At 41.4% G+C, this 17261-nt stretch overlaps 1 protein-coding gene across 1 annotated transcript; it reads right to left on the reverse strand.

Moving 5' to 3' along the window:
• Positions 1 to 10793: 10793 nt before the first annotated feature.
• LOC123077299 (uncharacterized) lies at positions 10794 to 13896 on the reverse strand. Its single transcript, XM_044499552.1, has 6 exons — positions 13339 to 13896; positions 13183 to 13245; positions 13023 to 13085; positions 12707 to 12943; positions 12461 to 12573; positions 10794 to 11260 (listed from the first exon to the last, which is right to left on the reverse strand). Exons 1-6 carry the CDS (start codon positions 13816 to 13818, stop codon positions 11062 to 11064), a joined length of 1155 nt encoding a protein of 384 aa, XP_044355487.1. The 5' UTR covers positions 13819 to 13896; the 3' UTR covers positions 10794 to 11061.
• Positions 13897 to 17261: the final 3365 nt, after the last annotated feature.

The raw sequence follows: 17261 nt of genomic DNA on the forward strand, positions 1-17261 counted from the left end.
TGGCAGAGCAAATCTAATGACTACTCAATAGTTCAGTGTGCCATGCTTTACGGCTTAGAACCGGGACTTCAACGATGTTTTGAACGTCATGGAGCATATGAGATGTTCCAGGAGTTAAAGTTAATATTTCAAGCAAATGCCCGGATTGAGAGATATGAAGTCTCCAATAAGTTCTACAGCTGCAAGATGGAGGAGAATAGTTCTGTCAGTGAGCATATACTCAGAATGTCTGGGTATAACAATCACTTGATTCAACTAGGAGTTAATCTTCCGAATGATTGCGTCATTGACAGACTTCTTCAATCACTACAACCAAGCTACAAGAGCTTTGTGATGAACTATAATATGCAAGGGATGAACAAGACTATTCCCGAGCTCTTAGCAATGCTAAAGGCTGTGGAGGTAGAAATCAAAAAGGAGCATCAAGTGTTGATGGTCAACAAGACCACTAGTTTCAAGAAAAAGGGTAAAGGGAAGAAGAAGGGGAACTTCAAGAAGAACAGCAAACAAGTTGCTGCTCAAGAGAAGAAACCCAAGTCTGGACCTAAGCCTGAGACTGAGTGCTTCTACTACAAACAGACTGGTCACTGGAAGCGGAACTGCCCCAAGTATTTGGTGGATAAGAAGGATGGCAAGGTGAACAAAGGTATATGTGATATACATGTTATTGATGTGTACCTTACCAGAGCTCACAGTAGCACCTGGATATTTGATACTGGTTCTGTTGCTAATATTTGCAACTCAAAACAAGGACTATGGATTAAGCGGACACTGGCCTAGGACTAGGTGACGATGCGCGTGGGAAATGGTTCCAACCGTCAGCACGCTACCTCTACATCTACCTTCGGGATTAGTTTTAGACCTAAATAATTGTTATTTGGTGCCAGCGTTGAGCATGAACATTATATCTGGATCTTGTTTGATGCGAGATGGTTATTCATTTAAATCTGAGAATAATGGTTGTTCTATTTATATGAGTAATATCTTTTATGGTCATGCACCCTCAAGAAGTGGTCTATTTTTGATGAATCTCGATAGTAGTGATACACATATTCATAATGTTGAAACCAAAAGATGCAAAGTTGATAATGATAGTGCAACTTATTTGTGGCACTGCCGTTTAGGTCATATTGGTGTAAAGCGCATGAAGAAACTCCATACTGATGGACTTTTGGAATCACTTGATTATGAATCACTTGGTACTTGCAAACCATGCCTCACGGGCAAGATGACTAAAACGCCGTTCTCCGAAACTATGGAGTGAGCAAATAATTTGTTGGAAATCATACATACTGATGTATGTGGGCCAATGAATATTGAAGCTCGCGGCGGGTATCGTTATTTTCTCACCTTCACAGATGATTTAAGCAGATATGGGTATATCTACTTAATGAAACATAAGTCTGAAACATTTGTAAAGTTCAAAGAATTTCAGAGTGAAGTTGAAAATCATCGTAGCAAGACAATAAAGTTTCTACGATCTGATCGTGGAGGAGAATATTTGAGTTACGAGTTTTGTTTACATTTGAAACAATGCGGAATAGTTTCGCAACTCGCGCCACCCGGAACACCACAACGTAATGGTGTGTCCAAACGTCATAACCGCACTTTACTAAATATGGTGTGATCTATGATGTCTCTTAATGATTTACCGCTATTGTTTTGGGGTTATGCTTTAGAGACGTCTGCATTCACGTTAAATAGGGCACCATCAAAATCCGTTGAGACAACGCCTTATGAACTATGGTTTGGCAAGAAACCAAAGTTTTAGTTTCTTAAAGTTTGGGGCTGCGATCTTATGTGAAAAAGCTTCAACCTGATAAGCTCGAACCCAAATTGTAGAAATGTGTCTTCATAGGATACCCAAAGGAGACTGTTGGGTACACCTTCCATCACAGATCCGAAGGCAAGACATTCGTTGCTAAGAATGGATCCTTTCTAGAGAAGGATTTTCTCTCGAAAGAAGTGAGTGGGAGGAAAGTAGAACTTGATGAGGTAACTGTACCTGCTCCCTTATTGGAAAATAGTTCATCACAGAAACCAGTTCATGTGATGACTACATCAACTAGTGAGGAAGCTAATGATGTTGATCATGAAACTTCAGATCAAGTTACTACCGAACCTCATAGGTCAACCAGAGTAAGATCCGCACCAGAGTGGTACGACAATCCTATTCTGGAGTCATGTTACTTGACCATGGCGAGCCTACGAACTATGAGGAAGCGATGATGAGCCCAGATTCCGCAAAATGGCTTGAGGCCATGAAATCTGAGATGGGATCCATGTATGAGAACAAAGTGTGGACTTTGGTTGACTTGCCCGATGATCGGTAGGCCATTGAGAATAAATGGATCTTCAAGAAGAAGACTGACGCTGATGGTAATGTTACTGTCTACAAAGCTCGACTTGTTGCGAAAGGTTTTCGACAAGTTCAAGGGGTTGACTACAATGAGACTTTCTCACCCATAGAGATGCTTAAGTCTGTCCGAATCAGGTTAGCAATTTCCGCTTTTTATGATTATGAAATTTGGCAAATGGATGTCAAAACTGCATTCCTGAATGGATTTCTGGAAGAAGAGTTGTATATGATGCAACCAGAAGGTTTTATCGATCCAAAGGATGCTAACAAAGTGTGCAAGCTCCAGCGATCCATTTATGGACTGGTGCAAGCCTCTCGGAGTTGGAATAAACGCTTTGATAGTGTAATCAAAGCATATGGTTTTATACAGACTTTTGGAGAAGCCTGTATTTACAAGAAAGTGAGTGGGAGCTCTGTAGCATTTCTAATATTATATGTGGACGGCATATTATTGATTGGAAATGATATATAATTTCTGGATAGCATAAAAGGGTATTTGAATAAAAGTTTTTCAATGAAAGACCTCGGTGAAGCTGCTTATATATTGGGCATCAAGATCTATAGAGATAGATCAAGATGCTTAATTGGACTTCCACAGAGTACATACCTTGATAAAGTTTTGAAAAAGTTCAAAATGCATCAAGCAAAGAAAGGGTTCTTGCCTATAATACAAGGTGTGAAATTAAGTCAGACTCAATGCCCAACCACTGCAGAAGATAGAGAGAAAATGAAAGAAGTTTCCTATGCTTCAGCCATAGGCTCTATCATGTATGCAATGCTGTGTACCAGACCTGATGTATGCTTAGCAATAAGTTTAGTAAGGAGGTACCAAAGTAATGCAGGAGTGGATCACTGGACATGAGTCAAGAATATCCTGAAATACCTAAAAAGGACTAAGGATATGTTTCTCGTTTATGGAGGTGACAAGGAGCTAGTCGTAAATGGTTACGTCGATGCAAGATTTGACACTGATCCGGACGATTCTAAATCGCAAACCGGATATGTGTTTATATTGAACGGTGGAGCTGTCAGTTGGTGCAGTTCTAAACAAAGCGTCGTGGCGGGATCTACATGTGAAGGGGAGTACATAGTTGCTTTTGAAGCAGCAAATGAAGGAGTCTGGATGAAGGAGTTCATATTCGATCTAGGTGTCGTACCTAGTGCATCGGGTCCAATGAAAATCTTCTGTGACAATACTGGTGCAATTGCCTTGGCAAAGTAATCCAGATATCACAAGAAGACCAAGCACATCAAGAGATGCTTCAATTCCATCTAGGACCAAGTCTAGGTGGGAGACATAGAGATTTGCAAGATACATACGGATCTGAATGTTGCAGACCCGTTGACTAAGCCTCTTCCATGAGCAAAACATGATCAACACCAAGGCTCCATGGGTGTTAGAATCATTACTGTGTAATCTAGATTATTGACTCTAGTGCAAGTGGGAGACTGAAGAAATATGCCCTAGAGGCAATAATAAAGTTATTATTTATTTCCTTATATCATGATAAATGTTTATTATTCATGCTAGAATTGTATTAACCGGAAACATGATACATGTTGAATACATAGACAAACTGAGTGTGCCTCTACTTGACTAGCTCGTTTATCAAAGATGGTTATGTTTCCTAGCCATGGACAAAAGAGTTGTCATTTGATTAACGGGATCACATCATTGAGAGAATGATGTGATTGACTTGACCCATTCTGTTAGCTTAGCACTTGATCGTTTAGTATGTTGCTACTGCTTTCTTCATGACTTATACATGTTCCTGTGACTATGAGATTATGCAACTCCCGTTTACCGTAGGAACACTTTGTGTGCTACCAAACGTCACAACGTAACTTGGTGATTATAAAGGTGCTCTACAGGTGTCTCTGAAGGTACTTGTTGGGTTGGCATATTTCGAGATTAGGATTTGTCACTCCGATTGTCGGAGAGGTATCTCTGGGCCCTCTCGGTACTGCACATCAGTATAAGCCTTGCAAGCAATGTGACTAATGAGTTAGTTACGAGATGATGCATTGCATAACGAGTAAAGAGACTTGCCGATAATGAGATTGAACTAGGTATTGAGATACCGACGATAAAGATCTTCGTAGAATATGTGGGAGCCAATATGAGCATCCGATGACAAAGGGAATAACGTATGTTGTTATGCGGTTTGACCGATAAAGTTCTTCGTAGAATATGTGGGAGCCAATATGAGCATCCAGGTTCCGCTATTGGTTATTGACCGGAAACGTGTTTCGGTCATGTCTACATTGTTCTCGAACCCGTCGGGTCCGCACGCTTAAAGTTAGATGACAGTTATATTATGAGTTTATATGTTTTGATGTACTGAAGGTAGTTCGGAGTCCCGGATGTGATCACGGACATAACGAGGAGTCTCGAAATGGTCAAGACATGAAGATTGGTATATTGGACGACTATATTCGGACACCGGAATAGTTTCGGGGGCTATCAGATATATACCGGAGTACCAGGGGGTTACGAGAACCCCCCAGGGGGTTAATGGGCCACTTGGGCCCAAAGTGGAGAAGAGGAGGGGTGGCCAGGGCAGGCCGCGCGCCCCTCTCCCTCTAGTCTGAATTGGACAAGGAGGGGGGCGGCGCCCCCCTTTCCTTCCTCCCCTCTCTCCCTTCCTTCTCCCTCTCCTACTTGGACAAGGAAAGGAGGGAGTCCTACTCCCGGTGGGAGTAGGACTCCCCTTGGCGCGCCCCCTCCTGGACGGCCACCCCCTCCCCCTTGCTCCTTTATATACGGGGGCAAGGGGGCACCTCTAGACACAACAATTGATCATTGATCTCTTAGCCGTGTGCGGTGCCCTCCTCCACTATAATCCACCTCGATAATATCATAGCAGTGCTTAGGCGAAGCCCTGCATCGGTAGAACATCATCATCGTCACCACGCTGACGTGCTGACGGAACTCTCCCTCGACACTCGGCTGGATCGGGGTTCGAGGGACGTTATCGAGCTGAACGTGTGCAAGAACTCGGAGGTGCCGTGCTTTCGGTGCTTGATCGGTCGGGACGTGAAGACGTACGACTACATCAACCGCGTTGTGCTAACGCTTCCGCTTTCGGTCTACGAGGGTACATGGACATACTCTCCCCTCTCGTTGCTATGCATCACCATGATCTTGCGTGTGCATAGGAATTTTTTTGAAATTACTACGTTCCCCAACAGTTCTGTCTACCATCTTCCGCACATTCTTTGAAGAATGAAAATAAGATATAAATGGAAATAAGCTGTCAACTATTTTGAAATAAACAATATAAATTACTTAATAACTATGTTTGAGAAACTCACATAGCGGTAGAATTGGAAGCGTATCAACAAGGACCCAAATGTCTATATTGTCTTGGGCGATGTCAGGATCACCAAGATCCATGGTGACAAGCATACCCTGATGAAAATCATACATCTTGCAAAGTGCTTTCCAATTTAGGCAACCAAAATGGGTTACGCTCTCAAAATTGTATAGATTTACATCAAAATCCATACCATGATGGGTCCTTAGGTGAATTTTCTTTGTTTCCATACTTTTATGATCTTCAAAATTCATCCTCTCCAAGACATAGCATCTTGCATGGCATGGGATAAGCTAGTTGAATTGTAAAAGACGAAAATTACACGTTGAAGTAGTAGAAGTCGTGCTTAATTATGAAAAAACACTTGTCGTCGTTGTGTACCGTTTCAACATCGAAGGTCTCCTGAAGCTTAATGCTGAAGCAACGACCTTCGTCCAAGTGAGGCCTGTCGCATAGACCTCGGTCGTCGTTGCACCATTCGCACTCCCCCGGGAGACTTTCGTCGTCCGGTGACGACGTTTCCTATGTTCATAATTCAAAGATTAAACTTGTACAATTAAATATATGTACTACAAAAACTAAATTAGATCTTTATTATTCATCATGGGTTGACTATCGGTCTGCCGAGTCTTTTCTTGAAAACTCTCAGCTCATGTGGTGGATACATTCGACCGTTGGTGATTATCGCTCCTCCTTTCGTCCCCAAGTGCATTACACCAAAATCTCTAGCACACGGAACGAAGGAGAAGCGACCCCCATGACAAAAGTCGGGATTTTTCGTCCTCTCATATATGGTGGAGACTCTCCCTCACTGATTCCTCTCTGACATTTGCGACTGTTGGTGATGGTCATTGCTCCTCCTTCCCCTAGTGCATAACAAAGGTCTAGCATAAGGAGAAGAAGGAGAAACGACGCCCACGACAATAGTCAGGATTCTTCGTCCTCTCTCATATATGGTGGATACACTCCCTCACTGATTTTTCGACCGTCGGTGATGGTCGTTATTCCTCCTTCCCCTAGTGCATAACAAAGGTCTAGCACAAGGGGAAGAAGAGGAAAACCGACCCCCACGACAATAGTCGGGATTCTTCTTCTCTCATATATGGTGCAGACTTTCTCCCTCACTCATTTGTTGACTGTCATGTATGGAGCCTCGATAGACTTAAAGTCAACCCGAAATGTCATTTAATTATCTTTCTAAAAAATCCAGGCCACTCGATATTTCCTACATATTCTAGCACAAGTCATGCCAAAATTCACGGAAAAATCCGGCATGACCTTTGCTAAAAAAGGACACATCGAGCGCCTGAAATTTGCCGGAACGAAAATTAATCAACACTCTGGCAAAACATAGGCTACTCGGAGGTGTTACCTGCAAACATGGCCGGCCCCTTGGGCAAACACATATCCTATTTGAGCAACACAAGATATACATGTTTATATCTACATCATATGAGCGTTCAAACTTGATGGTCATTGCATTTCAATGGTTGAAAATATGAACAAAAACATTTCAAAATATCTTATAGGACTCATATTGACACAGAGATTTGGCTGGTCTTACCTCAAGGTCAGAGGGGGTCGGTGATAGGGATGACGACGGGGATATTGAGGGGCTCCTTGATTTCTGCAAAAACAAATACCCTATAAGCTATCAACTTATCAAATGCATACGCCTTGCATAGTGCTCTCCAATTTGAGCATTCAAAATAGGAGTAATTATTCAATTTGAGCATTCAATAAGCAAAACCAAATCGTAAAATAAATTAGTATTCAAATTAGCATGCATTCAATAAGCAAAACTAAATCATCTCTTGTGTCTGTATATCGTCGAATATTATCACTAATACATCTCGAATAGTGTCATACATATAACATCACTAATACATCTAAAACCCAAGCAAACGACGGGTATCGGCACGGGCGATGGACACCCAAAGAGAAGAAACCATCACATGATCATAGCTCCAGTGAGATCCCTGAACAACCTGCCAGGTATTAGAGAACCTGCCCTCCAACAACCATGTAGCGACGGACGTGCTCGTCCACCTCGCTGACACGGTGACGTACCACCTCTGCGGGGTCCTCAAGCCTCCGCACCATCACTGGCCCACGTGACCGCCACCAAAGAAGGTTCGGGTCAACGACGGGCTGGCTCCTCACCAAGCTGCGCCCCCCGGAAGGTAGCACCTCCCAGTACCAGCCTGACGGAGCCCAGTCCCGGACATGGCCCCTCTGATCAAGCAGGCCTCCTCCGCCAAGTTAACAACGAGGATGCGGGATAGGCATCGTCGACACCGATGCGGGAATAATTGCTTTAACTAAAAAAATAACAACAAATGTGACATGTTCAAAATATGACATGTCCACTTCAAAACGAATCAACCTAGAATTCTGTTAAATACACCTAAAAATAAACTAGTTATATTAATTTTCTTACTAAAAATAAACTAGTTCTATTAATTCAACTAGTTCAACTAAGCACTTACTATAAATAAAAAACTAATTCTTACTAAAAAAATAAACTAGTTCAACTAGTTCTGTTAAGTTTCTTACTAATTCTATTATACACTTACTAAAAAACAGTAAAATAGTTACATTATACAAGAACAGTAAAAAATAGTCTAGGGTTTAGGAGAGAAGGAGGGAGGAGGGGGCGGCCAGAGGAGGAGGGTGGAGGGGGCGGACGACGGAGGAGGGAGGAGGGGGCGGCCAGAGGAGGAGGGCCGGGGGGGGCGACCGGTGGAGGAGGGAGGAGGGGGGACCGGAGAAGGAGGAAGAAGGGGGCGGCCAGAGGAGGAGGGAGGAGGGGAGGAGGAAGGAGGAGGGACTACCTCAGTGGAGGAGGAACGACGGCGGCGAGCGACGACGGTCATCGGGGAACGGCGATGGCGGCAGATGATGGGGGCGTGGGGGAGAGAGTGAGGGGGGTCGTCGGTCGCGCAGGGACGATAAGGTAGGGTTAGTAACAGTGCGTGTCGAAGAAAAGCGCTACTACTACGGAGCATAGCAGTTGCGTCGGAATACGCGGTGCTGCTAAGTGGGGCTAGCCATATGCGCCCAGTTCAAACTTAGCAGCAGGGTGTTTCGCTAAAACTTGTTGTTGCTAAAAGGATAGCAGTAGCGCGTCTTACTGACAGCGCTACTACTAAGTAGTAGCAGCGCTTCATTTTACCCAGCGCTACTGTTAAGATTCTGTGTATAAGGGTTTCCTTAGTACTGTGTTACTGTTTGAAGAAGAAAAAAGCCACAGCAAGAAGCATTCTTTGCCGAAAGGTCAAGGGCGCGCCTATGTCTCGCTTATAGCGAGACGTAGGTTGTGCTCGCGTTAGGCCCCACACTAAATGGGCTGAACCAACGCGAGAGGCCACATGCCGCTGACTCTTTTTCTTCGACTTCTTGGCATTTTCTGTTTAATCTTCTTTATTTATTATTGGTTTAAACTTTCAAATATTCTAAATAAATGTATTAAAAACCTTTACATAAAGCATTTTCAAAAAGTTAAATATGTACAGATAAAATATTTCTGATGTATACAGAAAATGTATTCTAAACATATACAATGTGTGTGAAATAGGTTGATCACATATTTAAAAATATATATTATTCAAACATTTGAAGAAAAGTATAAATGAAAAGTTTGAAAAATATTTATCAAGCATTTGAAAAATATAAGATGTGTGTAGAAAAAAAATGTTTGCCATGTATATGAAAAATATATACAGAAAACAAATGTGCATGAAAAACTGTAGATAAGTTGTTTAAAAAATGTTAAATGCGAATAGAGAAAATATTTCTCATGTATATGGAAAATATATATATATAATATACAATTTGTATGAAAAATGTTAATCACGTATTTAAAAAAATGTTAATCAAGAATCTAAAAAAATCTTAATCTAGAATTTTAAAAATGTTAAATCTGTATAGAAAAATATATTTGTTATTTATACAAAAAAATATATACAAAAAAATAACGTGTATGAAAAAATGTTGATCATGTTTATAAAAACGTTCCCGCAGTATAAAAAAACGTAAATTGTGTATGAGTTTTTTATTGCCTTTAGAATAATCTTGACCATATATGGAAAAATATTGACCATTTATTTAAACAATTATTAATCTTACATATTTAAAATGTGAAACATGTATGAAAAATATATAAGTATTAAATGTTCAATCTTATATTTTTATAAATCTTAAATATAAATTATTAAATAAATAAGTCACATAAATGTTCAATGTGTATGAAAAATATTACTCATAACATTATTTGTTTTCAAAAAAGGTTAAAAAATTCACTAATGTTAAATGTGTATATAAAGTATGTATCTAATGAATATGAAAATTACAGAATGTGTACTCAGAAAAGTTGTCATATGTTAAAAAAACCAATGAAAATTGAGGAAAGAAACAAAGGAAAACAAAGACACCTCACGCCCTCGCCAAGGCGGCCTCCTCTCTTCCTTCTGAGTGTCATGTGTGGCTAGCAACTTTGCTTGTTATAATTTCTATCCGTTTGAACATTATATTATCTAATATAAAGGATGGAGTTTCAAAAAAAAGCTAAAAGGAGGAGGAGTGACGCTGCAACATCACCATATGTCATGGCCCAACCTCAAGCTCCCCGGCAACGCGGAGAAATCACGGCCTGGTTTGCTAGCTGGCACCGAGAAGCCAAGCACCCTTAGCAGAGAAACTTTGGAAGGTTGCGCCGGTAAATGAAAGCACGTCGTAGAAAAGCCGAAGGCCGATGACTAAATGCAGTGTCACAATCCGAAGTGGGAGCGCACTGGGAGACTCTAAAGGGGGATTGGTCACTGGCCCTCGCAATTGCGATCGACGATGGTAGTGCAGTGGCTGTTACCACCGGAGTGGAGGGCAGTGGTTCAGGGGGCAATGAGCTCAGCTCAGCTAAAAAAATACTCCCTCTGTAAACAAATATAAGAGCGTTTAGATCACTAAAATAGTAATCTAAACATTCTTATATTAGTTTACGGAGGGAGTATAAGCTAGGGAGGTTGAACCTTCCTTTCTAAAGAGAAAAAACAGAGCTTACCATTTAACTAGCGTCACACAATGACTACCATACATTACAAAAACATTAGAGGGACGGATTTAAGATTTAGCACCATTATACGTACCAATAATATGGATTTATAATCCTTCACAAGTACAAATTTGAGTCCTCAGAATGTCATACGTACATAAGAAGTTCAGAACAATGTCCATAAATTTGGGTTACAAATGTGTAATAAGGTGCAGAAAGCACAAGAATTAGATATGCACAAGAATAATCTTACAAGTGCAGATTCTATTCGAGTATGCTTCCGGAATGCTTGGCATAGAATGTTCTTGAATGTTTATGAAATCAGGCTTTGGTCATCAGACATCAGGTTTCTTCTTCTTTGGCACATACTGTCGAGCCCATAGATGTTTTCCCCTGGTCATGAACTTGACTCTCCTGTTCCCATCAAGAACACGGAATAGTGTCATCTGCGAGTAAAATGTAACGTGTGCGTAAAGTGGTGGCCTACTTTCGATTGGCTCCTCTACACTTATTTCTTCAATATCTCCATAGTGCCTGTGACAAGGAAGAAATTAGTGAAATAAAGTTAGCAACGTCCTATATAGGCAAAATTAATGCGTTGAATTCAAACTACTGTAGATAAATTTTTCTCCTCAAATTCTTTTTGTTTTCTTTATTATAGCCTTTCCTGTCTTTTATGTCAATCATATAATATTATTATTTTAAAGGAGGATAACCCCCAGCCTCTGCATATATCAAATTGACCACGTTAACTAGTAGATTTTAGATTTTGCAACATCTATTGTCGCCTTCACAGATTGAGAGGTCCGGGTGTATGTCTTCACACCTCTCTGTGTATGTGGACTTCACGGCGGTTTTTATGGTGGCTATCAAAGAAGATAACAGAAACATATTTTCAAGCTTTGATGAGGTTACCGGTCTTGCTAGCAATGTGCACAAGATCTTAGTGCCTACTACCCTTGTTCGTGTATCGATCTCAATGGCATCCCTCTTGATTTTTTGGACATTTGCACTCAATTCCCACTGCCACACTTAGGTCTTCCTCTGTCAGTGCATCATTTGCAATATGTGTACAACATCATGTGAAAATGTATTAATTAATTTGCATGTCATGGCAGAGAGAAACGCATGGTTATCGGTCCTTAATTCACAAGCTACGTAGCACTTTACTCCTCTGGTTTTGCCTAAAGGAATCATGAAGACCGTAGTTAAGTTGAAGCAGGCAGTTTTGTGGGTCAAGTCTGACAAGGTGTCGAGAGGGAAATTCAAATCAAGTGGGAGCTCGTTGTCGGACGCCGTCTATGGGCGGGTTGGCATCGTTGATTGAACTAGAGAAATTCTGGAGAGCTTTTGCGACTATGTTGCTCATGGCTTTCATGGGAAGACCCGGATAGGGGGTAGGGTTGGGACACCCTTGCGACTCCATTGATACAGACCTCTTCTATGATGTTACCACAAGCACTATTGGACATGGTAAAACTGCAGCCTTTTGGCATGCAACTTGGCTTGGGAGCCGCAAACGGAAAGACCCTGCGCCATCCATTTACGAAATTTACATGTATAGGATAACCATGGAGATAGATTCTTTGGAGTATAATTGATGGAACAACAACACTAAGATTCAGCTGACTCCGATATTACACTGTTTATTACCAGCGATCAATAACCATACCACTCTCCATACACATAATGGTGAATTTACCTATGTAATAAAATCTGAAACGATAGGCATACCTCATAAAAAATTCATGTAGTTCATCTTTGGTCAGTGGGTAGCCATTAGAAAATGTCACGAACAAAGTTCTCTCATCAGGTGGAATTGGAATATCAGATAGTTGTTGCGTGATCTGCAGAGAAACATATTATTATTTTCTCTTCAAGCTAGGAACTGCACTAAGTATTTGGATGAAAGCTATCAAGTCTTTTTGGAAAATAATGAATAGACATGCACAAAATGACTAGTGGCGATGACTTTCTTACTGCATCATTATGGTTCTCTCTTAAGATCAACTTATCCAGCAATGCTGCCAAATGGGAGGTGGACTGATAGTCATGGCGGAGCATATGACTTGTTTGAGCATGGATGTTACTTGAACTTGAGCATTCTCCATGACGCAATTGACTTGTTTGAACATGGATATTTCTAGAACTTGTGCCTTCTCCATGATGCTTCGGATTGTTAGCATACAAAGCCTTGATCTTGGTAAGAAGGTGTTTCTGCATATAGATGATTTGGTGAATCAGAAGGAGGAGAAACTATTTCATAAACTATTAACAGATATTTCATTACTCTCACCGATCTATTAGGAATCTGTTCATGCGATGATTCTCCATAGACCTCTTGGTATAGATCTGTCATCTACATATATAGATGATAAAGCAAATCATAAAAGGGTAAAACCTTGTACTAGTAACAGATCTGATCTTGAATAACTATATATGAACACTAGTCTTACTGAGATATTAGGAATCTGTTCATGCGATGATTCTCCATAGGCCTCTTGGTATAGATCTGTCATCTTCATAGATAATAAAGCAAATCACAAAAGGGTAAAATCTTCTACTACTAACAGATCAGATCTTGGATAACTAAATATTAACCACAGTCTTACCGAGCTTGCAGCAGGAACCCGATCTGTCCTGGACTGTCCATAGGCTTCTTGGCGCAGGTATCTCATCTGATTACGGACAAATTTCATCTCTATCCTTTCTCGAAGATCTTCTAAGGCCTCATAACAGATAGTATTGAGGTAGAGAGAAATTCCTTCAATAGCTTGATTCTGAAAGTCACTTCTTGGTATAGATCTAGCCTCTGAACCATCAAACGCAAAATGGAGAACTTCCAGAAAACGTTTTGCGGAAGAAGCAATTGCGCGAAAATGATTGTCACCAAGAGAGTATATGTGCTCAAGGTAACCAACTTGGCCATTCCCTTGTTGGAGCCACAACCAAAAGGCAATTATCTCCATGGAAAGGGAAGACTCAACTTGAAGACCGAGGACCAAACGAAAGAACAACACTCGAAGTAGCATATAGTAAGAATTTGAAGCATTATTCAGTGGATCTGGTGCCATGGAAGGTGTGGAAGGCATGCAGGAGTGTATAGAAGAGTTGCTAGTTTTGAATCAACAAATACATACGAGGAAGAAGGTATGTGGGCTTGCTTATCGTTTAAGTAAATGCATATAAGGTTCAAGCGGATGTTAATTGAGATTTTAATGCCTCCCAAAGTATGAGTAGAAGATAGACAGAGGCGACAAAAAAAGCAAACTGTTGACAGTCTTACTCATTAATGGCAGTCCATTGTAGGCACACTTGCCAAATGCATTGCTGGTTTTTGTTTCTTTTGCATGCGTTACCTTTCTGGTAATCTCTACGAAATCACCAAGTTTATCACGAGACTTGTATAGAGAGTTATAAAAATTATATGAAAATATTCATTATATAATGCTGTTTAAAGCGTTCCTATGTACTCTGTGAAAAGACAGTTGGTACTCTGTAAAAATAGAGTTGGTACTCTCTATGTATAGGACTATATATATACTTATATATTTACAAAAAATTACAGTTGGTACTGAAAAGCTACGGGCTTTATGTTGGCAAATAATAAATGATCATTAGTTGCTATTTAGACTTGGTTGTTCCACCATTCCTTGTTTACAACCATCAATCCCATCTAATCGCCTAGATGTTTTGCACCATCTGCATGCGGAGATGGATAAGGCTCCTGGGAACACACTCCCTGATTAGCTGCACAATGGCACGGTGTGTATGTGGTTTAGCTGATGAAGAGTTGAGTGAGCTCATCTCCAGAAGTACCACTAGTGACCCACGGGAATGGCTAATGGGAGCTGAAGAGTTCATAAAGGTGCTCGTTATTTTATGGGCAATGTGGTTGGCTAGGCGTAAAGCAATCCTTGAATCATTTTTTCAGTGCCCCTGTATCAATTATGAGGTTTGCTTGTTGGAATAAGCCACGGCTTAATGCGGTCGGTCTTGTTGGGTGCGTCGGGTGCGTGTGGGACGTGTTGGACGCACTGGTGCGGTCGGACTCGTCGGACGCATCGGGTGCGAGCGGGATATGCGGGACGCAGCGGAAGCGTGGGGAGTGTGCGTGTGTGGCGTGCGTGTGTGTGTGGTGGTGCGTGAGTTTGGCTCGCGTCCGAGTCCATCACAGTAGTCCCAAGCTGTTAGCGCCGGGTCGTGGTGATCTGTTGTCAAGTGCCGCGTCATGCGTGTGAGTGCGTCGTGGGCATGCGGATCATGCCCGTGCATGCAGCGTGGCGGAAGCATGGGCGTCGCGTTTGCTGCCAAGGCTACAAAGCCGTCTGTGTAATCCTGTTTGTGAGTTGGTGGCTGAGTCCAAGGTTGTAGCTCGTGGTGGTTAGTCCAGTTATAAAGAAAAAATGGCGTTGTGAGCGCCGGGGCGTTCGTTGCCGGAAACTAGTGATTGTCTTCTCCTTCTTCTACCTCCGTTCAGCTGAGAGCTAGTCTAGGGCTGCACCAACATTGCTAATTAATAGTCTAGTATGTGGGCTCAAGTTTCTGCCAAAGAAGAATGTGAAGATAGGTAATTCTGAAACCACCTAGGTGGATCCCTACGGCTGGCATCTGGAAACTATATATGTTGATGGAGCAACGGTGAATTCATCAGACAGGAGATCATATCAGCTAGCGCAATTTGCATATGCATGGGAGCCTCGGCTGTTGACTGTCGTGATGACTATCATACACGCTACCGGAATTGGCCTGTTTGCAGTGCATGCTTGTTCCCCGAGTGTCTTTTCTCGGGCACTCGGCAAACGGACCCTTTGCTGAGTTCGTAGGGAAATACACACGGCAAAGCAATATCACTCGGTAAGCTCCGGGTTCACCTTGTGTTATACTTGGCAAACAAAAAGCCCATTGGAAACTATGTTGATGGAGCAATGGTGAATTCATCAGACGGCAAAGTCAAACCTTTCACGAGTGTTTTCTATAAAACAATTGGCTAAATAATTATTTTTATTTTAAATATTTTTGTTCAGTGAAATTTCTTTTATTTCTTTTCTTTTCTATATTTTCATTCTTTTATTTCTTTCCTTTTCTGTATTTGCATCCGTTTATTTATTTTCTTTTCTCTTCTTTTTCTTCCTTTATGTAACATGAAAAGGTAGGAAAAAATGTGTTAAAAATCTCATTTGTAGAAATGAGTCTATGTTTAAACCTTGTCCAAGAAAACAAGAGGAATTCCAAATATTAGGGTGCCAAGACTTCCTCGAACATGGATCAGAGCTTATTTTGGGCTTCTTTGTTCTTTGTTCTTTCTCTTTTATTTGTTTCTTCTTCTTTGTTCTTTCTCTTTTATTTTGGGCTTACTGTGCTACTCGCCCCAGCAATTGCTTTGTGATCGGTGTTCATTGCTTTGTAATACAAAGCGGGGAAACCCCTTTTTCGGTATCAAGGATCCACGACAACATGCATGAGAATTTTTTCATTACATTATGCTACTTATATTCAATAAATATTTTCTTAACTATACCCTAATCAAATACAATACATAATATGTATTTTAAGTATTAGTTCATATATTAATAGTCCAAATATTCATGTTTCATCCAACCAATTTTATTAAAATATATTGCAGCCAATTCCTGCAGCAACGTATGGGTATCATCTAGTTAATGCAAAGGAAAAACACACCGTCTCTTCTTCTCAAGTTGGATATAAAGAAAAAGGCTTTCGACTCTGTGCAATAAGAACATTTATTGGACCTTTTGCAAAAAAGAGGGTTCCCTTCGAGGTTCTGTGCGGCGGTTTTTGTGGTTGCTATTAAAGATGATATCAGTAACCTAACTGTTAGAATAAATTCGAGGCTACCGTCGATCGTCCGAGAACCAAGAAATCACGCGAGCACGACACTGAGATTTGTTAACGAGGTTCACCGATACGGCTACATCCCCGGGGCCTGACTACGGGCGCTCCTCCCCATGACACCGTCAGAATACCCACACCGGCCACCCGGGTGCCGGCACACGCCGCCGGCTCCCCCTTGCGCCTGTGCTATTATGTTGGCATAGGTTACATCGTGTGTCTACCCCCGCTATATAAGAGAGGCCTAGGATGCAAGTGTCCTACTAGGACACGACTCCACATCCTATGTAAACACGATACAACTACAAGTCCAACTGTAACCAACCTTGTACACTATATTCGACACAACTCTAACACTAACGAGTATTTTGCAAAGCGTTGGTGAGGTTACCGGTCTTGTTACCAATGTGGAAAGAAAAAAATCTTCGTGTCTTATTAATAACATCCCGGGAAGCCTATACAATACTAGAGGTGCCATCGTTCGGGGAATCCACTGTCCCCATTCTTGTTTGTCCTCAGTATTGAGCCGCTGCAGTAGATTTGGATTTGGCGGCCGCTAATAGTCATCTTCATAGATTGAGAGGTTGGGGTTGCATGTCTTCACACCTCTTTTGATGCAGACCGTGCGGCGGTTTTTGTGGTCGCTATTAAAGAAGATATCAGTAACCTAACGAGTATTTTG

This window comes from Triticum aestivum, chromosome 1B, assembly GCF_018294505.1.
Source record: "Triticum aestivum cultivar Chinese Spring chromosome 1B, IWGSC CS RefSeq v2.1, whole genome shotgun sequence".
NCBI classification, from domain to species: Eukaryota; Viridiplantae; Streptophyta; class Magnoliopsida; order Poales; family Poaceae; genus Triticum; species Triticum aestivum.